The sequence below is a fragment of the Centruroides vittatus genome, unplaced genomic scaffold (assembly GCF_030686945.1).
Source record: "Centruroides vittatus isolate TY-2023 unplaced genomic scaffold, ASM3068694v2 contig_1051, whole genome shotgun sequence".
Taxonomy (NCBI): Eukaryota; Metazoa; Arthropoda; class Arachnida; order Scorpiones; family Buthidae; genus Centruroides; species Centruroides vittatus.
In genome coordinates, this window is record NW_027120680.1 from 1 (window position 1) to 19,648 (window position 19,648).

The window sequence follows — 19,648 nt, forward strand, 5'->3', positions numbered from 1 at the left end:
AAACTGATTGAATAAAAGATTTAAAATGAAATAAAAGTTTGAAAATGGTTTAATAAAGAAGTATTCTTGGAAACTGCAAAATTTAATTTCATGTTTTTAACAACGTTAAAAATTAATAACAACTATTTATATTACATTATAAATATTTTTATTTTTATTAAAAAATTAGACATGCTGTAAGAAAGTAATGTTTTTAGATTTTTTAAAAAATGTAAAAATGCCAGACAATTTTTTAAAATTGATAGGTTCCAGTCTCTATTTTCTTTGTTTTATTGACACCATGTATTTGTTTGTTGGTATGTCAATATGATCGCTACATTGGAAGCCTCTCTAACAATGACTACAATTTTATTTCACTCTACTTTCTATTTGCTTATCATTTGAACTAACTAAAATATGCTCTTTAACAATGCTGAACATAGAATAAACCAAACTGTATTTCAATGTTGAAGTTGTTTACTTGCAAAGATTTTTAAATTACAATTTGATATTTCAAAATGTCTTCAGGTTGAGCATATACCATTCAATTTACAATTTTTGATAAAAGTATATTAACAGGTTCCAAATGTGCCATTTGGTTTATTTTTAATCTAAGTTTGGTGTTGTTAAAAAGCATATTTTTATTTACTACAAAAACTGCAAAATGGTTCTCACTTTTAAAGATGAAGTGACTCATCAAGCATACCCAGCTGCAATATCTATTAAGTTCCCATCAGCACAATTTAATTCCTAAATGGATCTTCATTAAATACATCTCCATTCCACAATGTATCAGGCTGACTGTTCTGAAGGTAGAATGAAAATTATTGGCTAAGCTCATCACTGAAAAAATGGGGAAGAGGGAATGGGAAATATAAGAAATTTACATCAACTTTACAAAATTGATGTAAATTTGCTAATTCTGTGATGCATTTGTGTGTAATTCATGGATATTCATCAATGTCAAAAGAACTGTTTTTTTTTAAAAAGTTTACCTGAATTTAAAGGTTTCAATAGTCTATGAATCTCCTCTTCCAACGGTTCATATGTATATAAAGGAAACTTGATCCCCTGCTCTTTGTTCATTGTGCCTAACAAGTAAAGTGTTAAAAATGTTAAAATGTTACACTTTTAAAATAAATTATGGCTCTATATACAAAACTTTTCTGATAATAATATATATAAATATTAATCACGTATCTCAAGTGTAATATTTAATAAAATACTGTATGCAATTAAATCAAAATTAATGAAAAATTTATTGCATAGTACTTACATATTTAAATGTGATTTTTGGTTTGATGAGTTTGATACCTGAAAATATATAGAAATAATGGGATGTAATTGTCCTAATAATAAAATTATTTAAACCTTTTTTTCCATAAGATCATTCAAAAAATAGTGAAAGTATAACTGCAACTAAAACTGTAACCAATTCTGTTCTTATTATTAATTTTTATACTTTCTGTTTTAATATTATTTAAAAATTATCAATCAATCAAACTTTATTTGTAATAAGGAGAACCTTGTTACAGGGGGATAGTATTATAATTGTCTTTAAGTTTACAAATAGAATATAGTAAGTAAGTAATGTGTATTGTAATAGGATTAAACCTGTTACATGGGGTGTTTCAATTATTAGCCAATCACAATCATACAACAACATATTAGTTCCGTATAATACATCTTAACTATTTAGTTTAACATTGACACATATATACATTAATAAAAGCTGAATCTTTTAAATAACATCTTATATAACTTAATTACAAAAATTTTAACAAATTGATTAGATTATAGTTACAATTCTGCTGTATGAGAAGAAATTTGTACTTGATATTTACATTGGTAATCATGTGCAACACACGGAAGTATTATCCATTTCGGGACCCTAATACTTTTTTGCGAGAACAAAACTTATATATTGGTAAAGATCCCTAAATCCATGACAATATCATATCAACTTTGTTTAAATTTAACTGTCATATTCTTTTTACACTTTTTAAAATGATATGATTCTAGTACCGCCTTTAAGATATCCTAGTTCCTATAAGATTTTTAATCTCCTCATGTGATAATATGCCATTAATATTGTTCCGAACTCTGGATGGAATGTTATAATGCTGTAGATTTTACTAATCACTTAATGGAAATTTCATTCTATGTTCTAATTAGTACTTTGTTATAAAAAAACAAAAAGTTAAATTTTTTAAAAAATTAAAAAAATACTATTTAGAAATAATTATTACAGAAAAATAATTCATTTAAATTTTATTACTTTATATAAAAAGACAATCAAAATATATAATGAATTTTTAAGTATTCTTACCTATATTATCATGGGACAAATAAGCATTCTATAATCTAATAATTACAACACTCTGCTGAAAATAATTTATTTCCCTTAGTATTCCTGCATAATGCATTGATGTTTCCATTATGACCTTCTAATTCCATATGAAGTTTTGATTCACCATTTGATTCTATAGTCCAAACTCTAATAATTTTTGGATATATACGATTAAAGATTAGAAATAAATTTGGCACTTGAGGTAAGTGTTAGGCACCATCTCTTATTAAAATTAATAATTATAATAATTTAAATAATTTTAGATTAAGGTCGCATTTTGTACTGGCTTGAACAGCCATTCGAGCTGGCAGTGTGGCTGGTTCACTGATAAAAGTCTGAAAAAAATTAGTTGTATTTCGGATCCAAGCTTTAAAATCTTTTCGTTAATAAAATCATGGATGAAGAATACGACGCTATTGTTTTAGGTACTGGTCTTAAGGAATGCATCCTTAGTGGACTACTATCAGTAAGTGGAGAAAAAAGTTTTACACATTGATAGAAACAAGTATTATAGAGGTGAAAGTGCTTCTATTACTCCACTTGAAGATTTATTTGCAAAATTCAATTTGCCATCAGCGCAGTTGAATGAATATGGACGCTCAAGAGATTGGAATATTGACCTTATTCCATAGTTTCTCATGGCTAATGGTCGGTTAGTTAAATTGCTCATTCACACTGGTGTAACACGTTACCTGGAATTTAAATCTGTTGAAGGAAGTTATGTTTATAAAGGTGGAAAAATTTTTAAAGTTCCTGCAGATGAAAAAGAAGCTTTAGTATCAAATCTCATGGGTATGTTTAAAAAAAGACATTTCAGGAACTTCTTGATTTTTATACAAGAATTTAGCATGGAAGATCCAAAAACATGGAAAGATATTGACCCCAATAAAACTAATACTGCTCAAATGTATGAGAAGTTTGGATTGGATAAGGATACAGCTGACTTTACTGCTCATGCCTTAGCTTTGTATCGAGATGATGAGTATTTAAATAGACCTTGTGTTGAGACAATTTTAAAAATTAAGCTGTACAGTGACTCTCTGGCACGATATGGAAAAAGCCCATATTTGTATCCACTTTATGGTTTGGGAAAACTGCCACAAGGATTTGCACAATTGAGTGCTATTTATGGTGGTATGTACATGTTGGATGAACCTATTGATGAAATTGTCCTGGAGGATGGTAAAGTAGTTGGTGTATGTTCTGGAAAAAAGATTGCAAAATGCAAACAAGTATATTGTAACCCATCCTATGTTCCTGATCATTCAGAAAAAGTAGGACAAGTTTTGTTGTATTTGTTTGATGAACCATCCTATTCCAAATACTAAGGATGCATTATCTTGTCAAATCATCATTCCACAGAAACAAGCAGGCCAAAAATCAGATATCTATGTTTCATTAGTATCTTACACTCATCAAGTTGCAGCTAAAGGTTGGTTTGTAGCTATGGTTAGTACTACAGTGGAAACCAATAATCCAGAGAATGAGATTAAGCGTGGACTTGATGTATTGGGACCAATCAGACAAAAATTTATATGGGTGAGTGATGTTTATAGACCAAAAGATGATGGCAGAGAAAGTCAGATATTTATCTCTGAATCTTACGATGCCACTACTCATTTTGAGACTACCTGTCTTGATGTATTGGATATCTTCCATAGAGGTACTGGAGAAGATTTTAATTTCTCTAAAGTCAAGCATAACTTAAGAGACGAACAAGATTAGAAATTTCAAATAGCTCTTTCACGACCCATTTTGTCATTAGAAATATCCTTTCTATACAGTTCTCTTTAAACTGCTGTGATGATGAAGTTTCAGGAGAGTTTCCAGAAATCAGCTTTATATGTTTTATTTTTTATTTTTAATTGTCTTTTGAAAAATTGGTGTATGTATACATAACTCAAATAAGAAGGGAGCAAAGTGTCCAATAGGGAATATTGTCCTAGGCTGTAAAATCTTGTCTTTTCACACTGCATTTGTTTCAACAGTTAAATTGTAAAAATAGTAATGTGACACTATAAATGTTACAATAACCCATCTGATTTTTGCAATGGTTAATGTAATCTTAAAAGGTCGACATACGCTACATCATATTCAGCCTGTGTAAAACAGTTAAATGTAGTGATATAAAGCTCCGCACTGCATCACAGCAACTAGCAACCATTTAGATGCCGTGAAAACATGGGAAATGTATTGTATTGATTTTCAAAGTCTGTTGGCTGAAATTAACATTCCTAACAGAATGTGTATCTAGTAAGAATGCTTATTATTTTATTGCAACTTTGAGAAATGGACATTTGAATGTGGCTTTTACCTTAAAATTGCCACAATGGAACAACATAATTTTAGATTAAACTGGAAGAAAAGGCTAACGCTTACCTCAGTGCCAAATTTATTTTTAATCTTTAATCGTATATATCCAAAAGTTAGCCCGATAGGAATATTTTAAATAATTTGAATAAAAAAGATCTCTACAATTTATATAACTATTTTATCAAAGCGACAGAAATGTTAGAAAGTTAACTCAGCAGAGTCAACTTATGATAATACTGTTAAGTTGTTTGGATATAATGTGATAATTATCAATTATTGTTAATAATTATTAATTATGTTAATAATAAACTAATTTGAAATCTATTGTATAAAAATTCTTGACAGTTACATTATTGAATGTTCTATTATCAAAGAATTTGAATAAAATAAAATTATACAACCCCTGTAACAGAGATAATCCTTTTTTGTTAATAAAGATTGATTAATTTTTATTTTATAAAATAAAGATAAATTTTTTAAAAAGAGATCCAATTTTACTTAAGAACTAATTCAGGAGCTTGGTTTCCTTCATACTGAGGACAATATTTAAGATGAAAACAAGATACTTCTTTATGATTAGTTTTACATTTACTCTGAATAGAATTTATTAAAATATTTTGGATGCATAATTCCATTCTTGCATACACAGATATAACTGGATAAAATCTATATAGATAAAAATTAAAGTATCTAAGTGTACAATCTGTGTTTAACATTACATTAATCAAATAAATTTTACTTTTTTTATTAAGCTACTAAAGTATTTTAATGATTAAAATATCTATATGTTCCACAAAAATAATATTTTGAGTTCAACTTTCTTCATAAAAAATTTACAGCGCCATCTTTCGTTTAAAATAAATAATCTTATAAAATAGAAACGACTAGAGATATTTATAATGTGCCGCCATCTATCGCAAATATTTTGAATTATTTTAACGTATTTTTCGAAAAATCGTAAATAAAATACATTTTTATTAAGAAATTTGCTAACATTCTTACAAAATAACAATAAGTCATAGTCATAATTATAGAGCCAATTCCATGTTTAAATAATCAAAGTTTCTATATTAAAAACAACATTTGGATCGAAAATAATTTAAATAAAAATGTTTTTGATATACTTTAATACAAACATATCATAACTTATTCGCTTGTTAAAAAATAAATCATATGAAACATTTATAAAAGAATATAAAAGCTTTATAAACGAAATAAGACAGTACCCCAGTCACGTGACACCACACTTCCGCTACGTCACCCTAGTCTGACGTCACCGTTTAAATATCCGCTTTAAAAGGACAAAGAAAAATTCAAACAAAGAAATATAACTATAAAACTAATACTCTAAAATGAATTAATAATACTCTAAAATGAAAATATATTAATTAAAATATACAAATTAATTTAATATAAGCAAAACTTTTTAAAAAAGTTGTAATATTGCTAGAATTTATATATAATTAATATCTACCAATTAATTAAATACACAAATTATATATTATAACAAACTAAATACATATGAAAGAACATACCATGTAGAATCTTCTACAAGTAAAAACGTGCTTATAATGGCAGCACTGTCGATTCGATAGTTGGATAAATAAAACCGTTGAAAAAATTTACTAAAATTAAAATTAACATAATTTACGATAAATGTAATAAACTAATACTTTAATATAACATAAAATTAATAGTATACTATCAAATAGTACATTAACCAATCTTAAAATTTAATTAGATTAGATAAAATTGCAATTAATTTACAGATCATTAACGTAAACAAGAATATACGAATTTTTTATAAAAATAATACAAAATATTAGCAAATAAATAATACACCAAATAAAAGTACACATACTTCCATATTAGAATTATCTGTTTTCATATTTTTAATACAAACGGTTGATTTTATACGAATTTTTTAAATAATATATGTGAATTGAACCCCATGACCTTGGAATTGGCCTGAGGGTACCAACTCCTGAATGGTTCGGCATTCCGTGAGGGTAAACGGGTTAATCTATAACCGTCGTAATACGTATCTTTAAAATATGAATAGAACTAATTATTCTATGCATTTTTTGTATCTCTCATCAAGTGAAAAATAATGAAGAGTAAAATGTTTTTTTTCTGAATAATACTAAGCGCGGAGAATGAAATGAACCTACTAGAGAGGTTGCGGCCGAAGTTTTCATCTCTTAAACGTGGTCGTCGAACGTTGAGCTCCGCCATCTTGTAAGTCTGGAAGTTTGGCAATGGCGTTTAGAACGTCGAGCATGATTCCAAACGCCATTGTCAAACTTCTAGGTTTACAAGATGGCGGCGCTGAACGTTCGACGTTCACGTTTAAGAGATGAAAACTTCGGCCGCAACCTCTCTATTGACTTCTTTATTTTCACTTGGGTATAATGTGGCTAAATGCCAATATTGTACTGTACAGTTGTATTTTATTTTATATTAGAATATATATTTTTCTTTATTTCTTCTTTCTATTACTATTATTTTCCCTTCCTGGAATTTTCTCCCAACCGGTGCTTAACGGCGCAACAGCAGGTGGTCTCTTGAGGACAATGGGACTGTATGCGGCCCTCAGAGTAGGACGGGGACCAAGTGTTCATTCTTTGGCTAGGACTGGACGAGGAAAGACGCGCCAAAGGTAGCTAGCTCTCCACCACGTTTTTGGGACCACGTGGAGACGACAACGAGGGAAAGAAGGAAAATCCCGATCGAAAAAACGTTCAAGAGTAATTTTTTGTCCACGTCCGTCAAGAAATTTACGTTTTAGAGAAGAAATTAACATTTTTCGAGAAAAAAGAAGAGATCCGTCCAACATATATATATCGCACCGTAATAACGCCGAAATATTTGGGTACCTCTTTCTTTTTCATTCTATTCTTTACTTTATTCGTCTACATTTATCTATCGTCCTACATTAATTATAATTAGTTATAAGTTTAGTTGTAAGATATACATATATTTTAATTACTCTTAGTAGACTGCTTATTTTGTAAAAAAAAGAAAGGAATCGTCGCGAGATTTAACATATGTCGGTATTCTCGCCATAGTGTCGGTAACTGTACTAATATATATACCTGTCGGGGATAGAGATTTTTTTTTGCTGGCATCCCACAAAAATTCCCGTATTCTGTTACGCGAATTAAAGATTTTGATTTTAAAAATTCCAGTTTCTTTGTGTACGGTATTCGCGCATTTCACAATAACAGTAATATGAAAAGTATTAGCATTAACGATTCATATTTTAAATGATTCTTCGATATAACGCTTCTTGAATATTGTGATGTGGTAAACTTTATGGCAAATACATTTTTGTAGTAGGTTTTATCTCTGGTTATTAACAAGGTTGCGGCCGAAGTTTTCAACGCGAAAACGTGTACTGTACGTCGGACGTTCAGCGCCGCCTTCCTGTAAGCTTACAAGTTTGACAATGGCGTTTGGAACGTCGAGCATGATTCCATTGACGTTCCAAACGCCATTGTCAAACTTGTAAGCTTACAGGAAGGCGGCGCTGAACGTCCGACGTACACGTTTTCTCGTTGAAAACCTCGGTCGCAATCTGTCTATTTATCTCGTATCGCAAACTATTTAATATGTAATTAAGATCTAAATTGCGAGTTTAGTTTAAATTGGTAATTAATTCTAGATCTAATAAAATACCCTCTGTGGGTTACCGGAATCGAATTTATGCGAGCAATCCCAAGAATTTTTCGTGAGCTGTCTATCCGGATATATCAAGACCCGTTTCAGAAGTTTTTCAGTTTTGATTATCTACACTTTATGGGCACTAAAAGGGCCTATTACTCGTATCCCTCACGGGTTTGGCCAGGCTTACGATGGGTCTGGCTGGTGGCGAAATATCCGGAATAGACCACTAAATTTCTGGGTTTTTTTTTTTTTTTTTTAACTCTTTCCGCCCTGTGGGCACTAAGAGGGCCTCTTTTAGAAGGCCCATTATGGGTTCGGCCAGGCCCACAATGGGGCGACCGGGTGGTGAGGGACGGGGCCCGACATATCCGAACGGACCACCCCCCGAAAAATTCCTGGGGATTATTCGACCCGTTCGGATTCGATCCCGGGTCCCCCAGAGCGGTAGGCTGCCACCTTGACCGCTCGGCCATCCGGCCGTCAAATTTCTGGGGTTGTTCACCCGAATGCACCCAGAAATTTTGCAGGACCCCTAAAACAGTAAACTGACATCCTAAACTGCCACGACCATCAGAAAACAAGGCTTTGATTACCCTCTACCCACCACGTAAGCCGTTTGATCTCCGAGTACACACTTGGGCACGTAGCTTAGATTTATTCACCGCGGGCAGCTGTCATTAATATTGAACATTTGAAAAATAACACGTCAACCTGATTAAAAACTGTTATACATTTCAGCTTCAGGCTTCAATTCTTTCTTACAAATGATAAATTTTTATAAATAATGTAACATATTTCTTTTATTTTGACACTTTGATCTAGAAGAAACTCGTTATTTTGACATTAAATTTTGAAATTTACGATGAAAAAAAATGTCAAAATTTTACGTGGCGCCATCTATGGAGGAATTAATTAATTATTTTTATTAAATACTCGAATTTATTTTTAAAAAAACATTTATTACTTTCAAATAACGTTTAATATTTTATTAAAATATAGAATTAAACGTTTTTTTTAAGTTCAGAATGCGAATTAAACGTTACAGCGAGGTTGTAAAGTGTACTCGAGGAACTCCCTTAGTTAAAAATTCATTCGCTGTTTCGATAAAAAGCGAGTTTTGTAATTTATGACAATCATGGATCTGGTTCAAAGTCAGTTTTGACGTAAGAGAGTGTAAAATACGTCCTCGTACGAGAACAACTGTAAACAAACAACTGTGTGCTTGCGATACCCCCTGGTGAGAGTACGTAAATATAACAAATTAAATTACAATTGCAAATAAAATATATCGAATTTTTTTCGAATTTAGCAAGATTTACGGGCGCGAAATTTCATAAATAAGCATTTTCTACTCGAATTTTTTTATGTTTATAACGCATCTAAACACCGGATTCGACTTAGGTTACGTACTCAACCCTTCCGCATTCCGTCCAAATCACGTAACTAATTTTCATCCTTAGTTCTTTAATCGTTATAATAATAAAAGATAAACTTGACGAGGGAACATTCTACGCTTTAATGTTGCTTTATTACTCCTTAAATTGATCGAAAACTCGGCTCGCAACTCGAAAGTAACAGAAAAAAACAAAGAGGAATTTTCTTTTTTGCACGTTTAAAGTATTTTAAATCGTTCTCGTGTAGTTTATTTTAAATTATTACATAAATAAATACATTATTAAAGAAAAATAAACTTAAAAATTCTTAATGGAATGCCCTAAAAATATACATTTTCGTGTCGCAACCAGCCAAGGGCGTATCTAGGATTTTCAAAGGGGTGCTGCTACCTGCGTACATATTAAATTATATTTATTTACACTACATCCGAAGCACCATCGCTCCAACAAACACCTATACAACCAACCATTTTTTTTTAACAATCGGAATGCGATTTTTTTCTTAATTTAATTGGTCAAGGTTGGATACGAAATGATGGAGAATAATGCGAAGAAAAATTCTCTGGGCTATTGCTACAACAATAGTAATTTCGTCCACATTTTACATCATCGCCTTTGGCTCTGTAGTTATTTTTTCTCACCTTTCTTCACCGGCTTTCTCGATATTAAATGAATTCTTCTATATTTATCGAGCTACCAGTGTGATAAACGCATCTAAGAGGAAAATCCGTCCTAAATTCTAGAACAATATAAATGTTTACAATTAGAACAAGATGCAATTTTAGCTGGAAGGGTTTGAAAACTTCAGAAAAATAAAGGAATTTAAATTACGGAATTGCTCCAGAATGAGATAAATTCACGACCATTCCCCTTTATTGTAATTCCTAGTTTTCTTTTCTTTCATAACTCTTAAACGAAGATTGATGATGCTTCAAGAGTCGAATTAAAAATATCGATCTAATTTTTTTCAGTTTTAACCTGTACTTAACTGTTTTCTTTCTTCGTACGTGCCTAATGTCAATATGTCTCGCACCTGTAGAATTTTTACTTCATTTTTTTTCTAATTTATTACATTTGTTAACATCGAAACTCGTGCCAGTAGGAGCTGTCGACATTTATATATATATATACCTTTTTATTTTCATAATTATTATAATAGACTATTGTAATAATGCCTGTCAAAGATCGCTGAAGCATTTCTCTTTCTTCTGTTATCGGTATCATTCTTGTTATTTTATTAATTTAATGTATTTATATAATTTTAAAATAGGATTTTTAAATTAAAAAAAATAAATCTGTCGACCTAAAACGTCTAAAGGTTAAGATTTCTGTACCCGGCACCGATTGCATAATGAGAAGTGTAAACTTGAATTATTTTTCTTTGAATTCTTCTACGTTCTTATCTGCTAACGGGATGACATTTTCTCTTCTGTTTTCGCATATTTGGGGGGAAATAAACGTATATTTATGTTTAAAAATTCTTTATCAATGTGAGCAGGACCTAATCGCGCCCTCTCACAAAACGTCTTTTTTTACAAACCACTCAAATTATTGTCTCCTTGCGTGTTGAAAAATCTCTATTTTATTAATTTATTTAAAAATATAATACAATTTTGTATGCTTTTTAACGTATTAGGGCCCTGGCTCGATTTACGTGTAAGCAATACACTAAGTTGTAGCTTGTAACTCACGCTTTTAATTTTATTATTTATAGAGACGAAGGGCTTCTTATACGTTATAACTTGAGGCATCGACGTGTCTGAATCCATCATTTTAGGGCCTCAAATATCTACTTTCGATATCTAAGAGGCCTTAGTCGTCTACAGTCTACGAACTCCTACGCTTATCATTTATACGCCCTGCAATTAAAAACTTATGCAGGTTTTCATTATAATAAATGAGTTTTTAAGTAATTATAATATATAATAATAAAATATAATTAATAAAATGCAACGTTTATGTTTGAAATTAATGTTGCAAGCTTGGAACTGGTGAAGTGATAGAGATGTCTAGTGTATATTTTGACTAGGCAAAAGTTCATTAATCTGAACGAAGATCCTGTTGAAAGTTCTTATTTACTTGTAAGCTGTTGATTGTTTAGATCTTGTTAACGTTAAATAATCCAGACCAGTGATACGTAAAGTCTAAATCAGATATGCTGCGTGAGACATCGACCTTAATCATGAGATGAGAGCATCTCCTAGTATTACCAATTAGTAGAAAGAGAATGAAAAGAAATCGCGTTTATTCCTATATTTATATAGGGTCCACTCGGGTTTCCTAGTTTATTTATAGCTACTTTCTCGTAAAATACTTATAGGGTAGGTTGGAGTGAAGTTAATCGAGGGGTATTTGTTTGTTTGTATATGGCAACTGGAGACGTGGACGAAATGCCGAGGGGGAGCTTTCTATGGAAAATTGCCCCCTATTTAGGTGTTATAACGTGAAAAAAGCCTAGAAAACTCCACGTGGCCAACTGTTGACCAGGCGCGAACCCATGACTGACTACCAGTGTTTTGAGATCTTATCACTCGCCACTGGTGTCAAGGGGTAAAATTGATCAGGAATTTATGAAAATTTATCCACAGAAGCCGTAAGAACACGATAATAGAAATAATGACCATGTGTTATCGTGTTGTCGTCATTTTATGCTATAGATGCATTTGAACAGAGTTAATCTAGTATTATAACTTTAGTACAATTGTATCCCAAACATGGACAAAGCCTAATCCACAATGGGATCGGGCCAGATACTCAGTAGGTACCTAGACAGGGACTGGGGATCTTGGCTCCCCAGAAGGCCAAGAAATTTCCGAAATAATAAAAGTAAAGTAAAATTCATTGGAATCGGGAGAAACCAAAACTCTAAGGTTATTTCTGCTTGTGAGCACTAAGAGGGCCTTTTTCCACACCCATCGTGTAAAAAATAAACGAAAAGGGCCCTCTTATAAAAAATGTTCGTGAATCATTTTATTTTAAACTATTTTAATGAAATGAGTTAGTTTTGATGTGTTTGTGTTTAATTAGTTCGATTATCATAATTGAAATGCAAGAGACCCATTTTACCCCAATGAATCATACAGTAGTCAATTTCTGTAACCCATTCTGTTTATATTTAACCTTGAACAGTGTAAATTTAGAAGGATTTTAAAATATTAAATTATCTTCCGAACTCACCCTGAGCCACCTAGAAGATATAAATAGCATCAGCTTCTATAAAAATTAATCACGTGATTGTATTTTGGTTCGAACATCCTCCTGTTTAATCTACTTAGACACGCGCGACTCCTAAACTGATGAGGCTTTTCTTCCTCCGTATAAAAGTTCGAGGCCTCCAATTGTGCCAGGTCCTAGATTACGCGTAAATCTGGCCTGAATTTAAGTGTCACAGAAAGATCAGATTCCTGTAAGATTGCTGATCTTGTAGGCCTACATTTTCGCGTAGGTCGAGTCGGACCAAGTGGGTGCTACTAGGAAGAGAAGTCCTTCACGGCTTTGTGAAATCATGCCCTTTAAATATTAATGCATCATCTGTCTGGCAAAACAAACAGGTTTGGCGACTGGGGTGAAGGTTATTTCCTGTACTTCTCCGTTCGATCTGCAAATATTAAAATATGTGCAAGGTTAGAAATGATATTAAGTAATGATGTACGGCATCGCTTCTTTGTTATGGTAATTCTCCATAGAAGATAATCGAGCATCCATGCAAATTTCTCTCCTCCAGGGAATGATTTTAGTTCCGTTTACGCTTTTGATCGTTTTGTTTTTGTTTAAATTGTAGAAATGAGGTGTATTTAGCAAAAATTAGCATAATTATCCTTTAAGAGAATTCAAGAAACTTAAGTTTCTCTCCTGCGCTTCGAATATAATTGAGGTTTTGAGGGGGGAAAAACATTATTAACATTCCCGAATCTCGGAAACTCGATCCTAGTTTTATAAATCGATAAAAGGACTTTAATGAGGTAAAAATGTATTTATTTTAAAAACAGAAATGTTTTCAGAGATTATAGAAAGAATTTTAAAAATTGCAAGGCACAGAAAGAATTAGGGATCACAGGGAGGAATCACAAGTTACAGGGGAAAAAAGGGATCGGGGAGAGAGGAATCACATATTACAGGGGGAAAAACAAGGAACAGGAGAGAGATAGAGAGATCAGAGAGAGAGAGAGAGGGATCACAAGTTACAGAAAAAATTTTCGAGTATCACAGTGAGATCACAAAAGAATCAGAAAAAGTTTAAGGACTTAAACACGAGAGGGCAATAGCAGATCCAGAAATCTCCAGAGGGTGCAAAATAGAAACAATAGTTTTAGTTACAAAATTTTTTACTATTTGAGGTACCCGGATTTACTCGAGAAACCCCCCCAGAAGGAGATACAGCTGAAATACGCGCACCCCCTAAATCCGTCTCTGTAAGGGGGCTTTTAAAGTATCGAAACAGATAGCAAATATTAATAAAAAAAAAGTACAATAATAAAACAAAACAACACGGAAATCAACGTGTAGACATTACAAACTCTACTTTATCTTGGCAATTTAGATAAGAGGTTGCATAAACTAGATAATTGGAGTGGTCGCAGTGATTGCTGCAATATACAACCGTCGTGTGTTGGATTCTTAATTGTAGTTCCATTAGATATTTATTAAAGATTTAACCAATAAACTCAGCTTTCTCCTCTCGAAAACGTGAAAAAACGCGGAATTTAAACAGTCTTCTTACTTCCCTATTCTCGTCTTCAGCATCCTTAATTTAACAGAATGTATGCAGTAAATCCCCGAATAAATACTGTATGTCATATATGTTATAGTAGACATGTATAATGATCTGTAGAGTGGCGAAGTTTGGAGAGGGACTCTGACTCTGCAAACTTCACCCCTCTACAAATTCAAACTTTGTAAAAAGAAGAAAGAGAAATGAGACAATAACATACAAAATAAGCATCTTTTCGACTATAAAATATCGATTTTTTTTAATTAACTGCCAATTTCTACTGTGGAATTTAAGTCGAAGAGGTTTACAACCGAAAAAAAACACGAATTTTTTCGATAGAAAACGTCGAAGCAAACTAAAATCGAATCTTTTTTCTTTAGAGTATCATCAGACATACATTTTATACCTTCGTACAGTGAACTTAGGGAAATTTACGGCCTTGCAAGTACCAAAAGTGGACGAGACAATACAAAACACGAGGCTAGTGTCGAATACTTCACAACTCGTCCGCTAGAGGCGCCCTTAGCGAGTGTAAACATAGAGTCGGTAGTTGCATGTGCAGATGCAGATCGGCGGCAAAAGCCATCGAGAAGGATACGCGAGTTCTTGAACGGCTCCGAAAATTTTAAGATGTTGAACACCGATTAAAGGGCAAAGATGTCCATTCAAGACTTGACCATCGCTTTGATGAACACGGAATTATCGGACAAATCGGCATCGGCACCGTCTACACCCACGAAAAGCAACAAACTCGTTCATGGGGGATCGCTCGACTTGTTAACAAAAGGAAAGGGAAGAAGAGTTACGTTTCCGGCTGACGATCTAATCGTCAGCGGATATCTGGATCCTCCGGACCCTTGGGTCAAAGGTCAGTCGAAATTTCTGTACCTCCCATTTTTTTTTTTAATTTTTGAATTGGCGGCCGCTAGTACGTGTTTCATTCAATGTTCACTTTTACGCTCGCCTACTTAATGGAGGGTGTAGTCGGGCGAACTTGTACGAGATTTTCTGGTTTGTCTCGCTCCAAAACGAATCACGTGTCGATAATTACATGTGGGATTAAATTGAATTGATTTTTCAAGTAGCTCAATTTGTCGACGGGTAAGGAGCAGTTACGTTTGTTCTTTCGTAACACACGAAAGAACAAACGTAACTAGAACAAACGAAACAAACTTCCGCGTTGGATGTATTCAACTAGACAAAAATCTTTAATCATTTACTTTAACAGGCTATTTATTGAAACTTTTATATAATAATAATATTTATATTCGCCGAGAGTTTATTACACTACATTCTCCCTAGCTTTAACTTTCGGATAATTTATCAAACCGCCCCCACCTTTTCCTTATAAACAATTAACATTTCCACCCCCAAAATACCTTCCAGTCTAGTAGAAAAATGGATAAAATTCGAGGAAATAAAATCAATTTTACCTCCGAATAACGGACACTACGGCATTTGTCCGCTGTTTCGAGGTATCCTATTGTAAAACTCCGTTTAGTAGAGGTGTCCGCTGTTTGGAACTCTCCGTTTTACTGTATTTTTAAAATGAACACCAGAATTGAATTGTTTAAACTAGAAATCTCAATTATGTAAACTTATTAAGAGGAAGCGGATGAGTGAGAGCAAAAATAATAAAAATATAAAGATCTTAATCATCTTCACATTAATTAAGAGTGTTTCACGTTTGCTGTTATCGATTTTTAAATGTGTTCAAGGTGAAAAAATGTGTAAAAATTGAGAAAAAATGGCTTCTCCGAGACGGTTGTGAAATGTTTTTTAATGTCGAAATTGTCATAAATGACTTCGCCTTTATCTAAATTCAAATCATTATTATCGTGAAGGAGAAGTATATTTAAATTTAATTATGCATTAACTTTTAAATTGATTTAAGTATCATTGATATTGCTAAATTTGGTAGCTGTTAAGTAGGGCTTTTCTTACCCGAAACTGTGTTAAGGTCTGTAACTTTCCAGATGTAAATTTAGTAATAATTTATGTGTAGAGTTTGATGTAGTGTGGCAATTTTTTTTTTTTTTGGATAAATTTACTGTAAACACACAGAAGTTTTTATGGTTATTCTTCCCCTCTTAAGGAAATAATTAAAAATTATTATTACTTGATAAATGGGAAAAATTTTAACAGGAGAGATTTAAATTATGAAATGTTTTATTACTGTTATGAAAGAATTTTTTCACTTTTTTATTATTAATGGAATTTTTGTGTTGCAAATTAAATTTTTTTTTCTCATACAGTGAAGTATTGAATTGTGTGATGCTATCCTTTGTCATGTTTTTTCCTCTTCCATTTTTGTGATGCTTCTTTGTATGATTTACTCTCATTTTGTGATTCTTCTTTGTGTGATTTATTCCCATTTTGTGATGCTTCTTTGTGGGATTTATTCCCATTTGTGATGCTTTTTAGTGTGATTTATTCCCATTTGTGATGCTTTTTAGTGTGATTTATTCCCATTTGTGATGCTTTTTAGTGTGATTTATTCCCATTTGTGTGATTTATTCCCATTTTGTGATGCTTTTTAGTGTGATTTATTCCCATTTTGTGATGCTTTTTAGTGTGATTTATTTCCATTTGTGATGCTTTTTAGTGTGATTTATTCCCATTTGTGATGCTTTTAGTGTGATTTATTCCCATTTGTGATACTTATTTGTGATGCTTCTTTGTGTGATTTATTTCCATTTTGTGATGCTTCTTTGTGTGGTTTCTTCCCTTTTGTCATTCTTCGTTGTGTGAATTCTTCTCTTCTTACTATGTTCTTTTCTATGTATCGTTATCCCCCCTTTTGTGATGCTTTCCTTTCACGATGTTCTCTGCCTCTTTGCCATGTTTTTCTTAAAGTCTATAATCAAATTCTCATAATCGTATGTTCTATATTCCTTTCCCCCCTAAACTCCAGTAACATTTTACCGACTTTCCGCTCGTAAATAATTTCATAATTAAATAAGAATAATTAAAATGGATTTAAAAAATGAATTTATTATCTAATTAAATTAAAATTCGCGATTAAAAAAGTGTCCTAAAATCGGTTTGCATCATTAAATAAGTTATTCGGTAGCCTATATAGTAGAGAATTAATCGATTAATTACGGATCGATAACACGAATCGATTTTTATCTATCGCCGCCGCCGACTTGCACGTGCTGTAAAAGTACACCTTCTCGTTTAATTAAATGGCACATTTACCTTTGGTTACGTACGTATATTTTAACGTAACACACTGATGGATGGCGATAAGTTACCCCGTAACGTCGAAGGCATTGTTCTCTTATTATAGATTACTGTACATATTTAGCATTACAAAACACATTTAACAATTTCTGCACGCTCCGTAACGACATTCCGGTTACGTAACATACCATTTTTCTACTTCGTAACATTAAAAATTCTGTTACACTACTGGAAAAGTGGACGCTCCCGTAGACTAATTAATAAAGAAGTGGTCGGATGGAACGGGGGTTGAGACACGCGAACCGTGACGTAACTATCGCTTCCGGTGACGAGACCGTCGCTTCCGTTACGATAAACTAGACTAATTGTTTGATGTTTTATTTAAAACACACTTAACGTCACCGGTTGCAAATTAGTAATGATTTATAAATATTTATTGCATTACGGGGGGATAATTTGTATTACACGACACGGCAGCACACTTGAAAAAAAAGAAAAAAGGAGAAGCAGGATATAGAGTGTATACTGTATACACTCTTTTGTGTTATATAACTTGTTGCACATCGGCCAATTATAGGCCTATTGCAAATGTATTGGCATTTTTTGCAAGAGTAAATATGTATACATTCATTATTGAAAAAATCAGTGAAGACAATGGCCGTTACGCTACGTGTTTAACTCTCACTTTTCAATTAAGAATACGTGCTATTATTTGCCTCTTTCCGTGAGCGTGAGTTATAAATTAAGCTGGGAACAACGCGGTTTTATTTCCGAAACTGGAAAAGAATTGCGTCAATTCTGCTGCAATATACTAACACTATAGTGTCTTGTGTAGTAAAGACACTAGTATTACATCACAGGCCCAAAAGACAGTTAGTTTTGTTCTGTTTTTCTATGTTCCAAGATACACCGGTGAATAACGGTTTTTTCTTTAAAAAGTTTGTATAATTGAGTCTGAAATGATTAACTGATTTTTGTACATTTCTAAATATATATATATGTATTTTTAATTATTTAGTTTCTGTGTTGATAGTTGCATACGCGCAATTTGTTTTTTGAGATTGAAACGTGTGCAGCGATCGATGTTGGCGTTTGATTAATTTATTTGCATATTTATATTGTTGTAGAATACCATTCAAACGATTCCTCTGTCAACATAAATCTTACTTTCGATTTTGTTAGCATTTCAAATGTTCTGGTCTTTATCTGTTCGAGACGATGACCTTTTCGACTTTTAAGATAACTTCTTCAGATGTTAAAACTGGAAAGTTTAATTGCATCTTACATAACGTAAACAGTTACGTTGTAACGAAGCGAGCGAAACAAACAACTTTTGGATCCTTTTTACTGATAAATATATTGATTAATCTCAGAAATTTCAATACATTTTAGAGAAATTACAATTATATAAATATAAATATAAATATATATATATATATATTAATTTAATTTCCTCATCTGTTATACGAGTGCCAATCACACAATTCCCCATCTGTTATACGAGTTCCAATCACACAATTCCTCATCTGTTATATGAGTGGCAATCACACAATTTTTCCAATTATGCAATTTCTGATTAGAAATAACATTCTTGACAGATTTAATAAATGTGGAATGGAGGAATTTAGCATTAATGGTTTCACAACAATATACCTAAGTTAGTGTTCCAGATATAGGAGTATCCATATTGAAAGGTGTACAGCTTGAGGAGTGTCCAGATAATGTAAAGGTGTACAACTCGAGGGATGTTTAGGCATAGAGCTGTCCAACTTCCAGACGGACGACAGTGGGAATCTATACGTCTGCAATTTGAAAACTAGCTCAATAAAGTCTTTCATTTCATTTATTATATAATGAATATTCTCTCTTAACTCCATTTAATTTTTCTTGTATTATTGACTCTAGCCATATTTATAAAGTCAAAACTATTCAACGACGTTATCTTGAATAATGTATGACTAATATTTACTATTCTAGGTAGATTTTATTATAAAAAAATGTATTATATAAATTCATTAATCAATAAAACTCTTCCTATGTAAATACTCG

At 32.2% G+C, this 19,648-nt stretch overlaps 1 protein-coding gene, 1 long non-coding RNA gene and 1 pseudogene across 2 annotated transcripts in view; 2 read left to right on the forward strand and 1 right to left on the reverse strand.

The window, feature by feature from the left end:
• Positions 1 to 635: 635 nt before the first annotated feature.
• LOC136971272 (uncharacterized) lies at positions 636 to 6,203 on the reverse strand. The gene is made up of 5 exons (XR_010880132.1): positions 6,178 to 6,203; positions 5,869 to 5,933; positions 1,256 to 1,293; positions 975 to 1,070; positions 636 to 785 (listed from the first exon to the last, which is right to left on the reverse strand). It is a non-coding gene; the product is annotated as an uncharacterized lncRNA (long non-coding RNA).
• LOC136971329 (rab GDP dissociation inhibitor beta pseudogene) lies at positions 2,639 to 4,741 on the forward strand (annotated as a pseudogene).
• Positions 6,204 to 14,947: 8,744 nt separating the features above from the next.
• Positions 14,948 to 19,648, forward strand: part of LOC136971389 (protein phosphatase 1 regulatory subunit 37-like) — a 116,119-nt gene continuing 111,418 nt past the window's right edge. The window contains exon 1 of the mRNA XM_067265836.1: positions 14,948 to 15,281. Coding sequence (XP_067121937.1) covers positions 15,071 to 15,281 — 211 coding nt within the window. The 5' untranslated portion in view covers positions 14,948 to 15,070. The remainder of the gene's footprint in view (positions 15,282 to 19,648) is intronic.